At 57.3% G+C, this 2,012-nt stretch overlaps 1 protein-coding gene across 1 annotated transcript in view; it reads left to right on the forward strand.

Annotated features, from left to right (window-relative positions):
* The first annotated feature begins 747 nt into the window (after nt 1-747).
* The window catches only part of Skor2 (SKI family transcriptional corepressor 2), a 34,820-nt gene continuing 33,555 nt past the window's right edge, over nt 748-2,012 (forward strand). Inside the window, exon 1 of the mRNA XM_038331517.1 lies at nt 748-2,012. This exon is cut by the window's right edge and continues 1,333 nt beyond it. Coding sequence (XP_038187445.1) covers nt 748-2,012 — 1,265 coding nt within the window.

Below are 2,012 nucleotides of genomic sequence, written 5' to 3' on the forward strand. Positions count from 1 at the left end.
CTAATTACACTAAATAAAATAACACCTATTAGCAAGGATGGGGAAGAAGAGATTTCGTTTTGCTTTAATGAGCAATGTTTCAATCAGTAGTGAATCTCGCCCCCAAGGAAACCACAGGCACCACAAAACGCACTTTTTAGAATGTTTGGGTTAATTTTTTAAAACCAAAATCAATTTTTTCAGGCACGTCTGAATGAGATCTCTCTCTCTCTACTCTCTCTCTCTCTCTAGCTCTCTCTCTCTCTCCTCTCTCTCTCTCTCTCTCTCTTCTCTCTCTCTCTCTCTCTCTCTCTCCAAGTCTTCATGACTTGTGTATCATTAACAACCACAGTCATTTCTTTCTAATTCCTATTGGACACATGTCTTATTCCAGCAATCATTTTTTTCCCATAAATCGGGGATGTCTTGAGTTTTTTAGGTATTTGCTGAAACCGATAGACAGGCAGACAGATCGGTGGACAGTATTTACTTGGGACGAGTAGGACGGAAGACAAATTACTAACCCCAAGTGGCTAAACTTTCTCACAGGCGACCTTGAGGGGAATTTTAAAAGATGACCTTTGTGCACCTGGAACTCGCTCAGTTTCCCAGTGTCTTAACCAAGGCAGGGAGCTATTGTAATTTTCAGTTAGTTCTCATCCCTTCCCTCTGTTCTAAGACCGGAAGGTTCAAGTCAACTTTCTTCTTTCCTTCCCAGTCTCCAAGGCAAACCCGGAGCGCTAAGCCCGCGGTTCTGCAGTTGAGGAGATGGCTTCCAGCCCACTGCCGGGGCCCAACGACATCCTACTTGCATCGCCGTCTAGCGCCTTCCAGCCCGACGCACTGAGCCAGCCGCGGCCAGGGCACGCCAACCTCAAACCCAACCAGGTGGGCCAGGTGATCCTCTATGGCATTCCCATCGTGTCCTTGGTGATCGACGGGCAGGAACGCCTGTGCCTGGCGCAGATCTCCAACACCCTTCTCAAGAACTTCAGCTACAACGAGATCCACAACCGCCGCGTGGCGCTGGGCATCACGTGCGTGCAGTGTACGCCTGTCCAACTGGAGATCCTGCGGCGCGCGGGGGCCATGCCCATCTCTTCGCGGCGTTGTGGCATGATCACCAAGCGTGAGGCCGAGCGCCTTTGTAAGTCATTCCTAGGCGAAAACCGGCCGCCCAAGCTGCCGGACAACTTCGCCTTCGACGTGTCGCACGAGTGCGCCTGGGGCTGCCGCGGCAGCTTCATCCCAGCACGCTACAACAGCTCTCGCGCCAAGTGCATCAAATGCAGCTACTGCAACATGTACTTCTCACCCAACAAGTTTATTTTCCACTCCCACCGCACCCCGGACGCCAAGTACACCCAGCCAGACGCTGCCAACTTCAATTCCTGGCGCCGCCATCTCAAGCTCACAGACAAGAGCCCTCAAGACGAGCTAGTCTTCGCCTGGGAGGATGTCAAGGCCATGTTCAACGGAGGCAGCCGCAAGCGTGCACTGCCCCAGCCCAGTGCGCACCCGGCCTGTCACCCGCTCAGTTCCGTCAAGGCAGCTGCGGTGGCGGCCGCAGCCGCAGTGGCCGGGGGCGGGGGCCTGCTGGGCCCTCACCTACTGGGCGCGCCACCGCCGCCGCCGCCACCACCACCCTTGGCTGAGCTGGCTGGTGCCCCGCACGCCCATCACAAGCGGCCACGCTTTGACGACGACGACGATTCCCTACAGGAGGCAGCCGTGGTGGCAGCAGCCAGCCTTTCGGCAGCCGCCGCCAGCCTCTCAGTTGCCGCGGCCACAGGCGGCGCAGGGCCGGGTGCAAGTGGTGCCGGGGGTGGATGTGTGACCGGCGTGGGCGTGGGCGCCAGTGCGGGGGCTGGTGCAGCAGCTGGCACCAAAGGCCCACGCAGCTACCCAGTCATCCCAGTGCCCAGCAAGGGTTCCTTCGGGGGCGTGCTGCAGAAGTTCCCGGGCTGCGGGGGCCTCTTCCCACATCCCTACACCTTCCCAGCAGCGGCCGCCGCCTTTGGCTTGTGCCACAA

The sequence above is a fragment of the Arvicola amphibius genome, chromosome 5 (assembly GCF_903992535.2).
Source record: "Arvicola amphibius chromosome 5, mArvAmp1.2, whole genome shotgun sequence".
NCBI classification, from domain to species: domain Eukaryota; kingdom Metazoa; phylum Chordata; class Mammalia; order Rodentia; family Cricetidae; genus Arvicola; species Arvicola amphibius.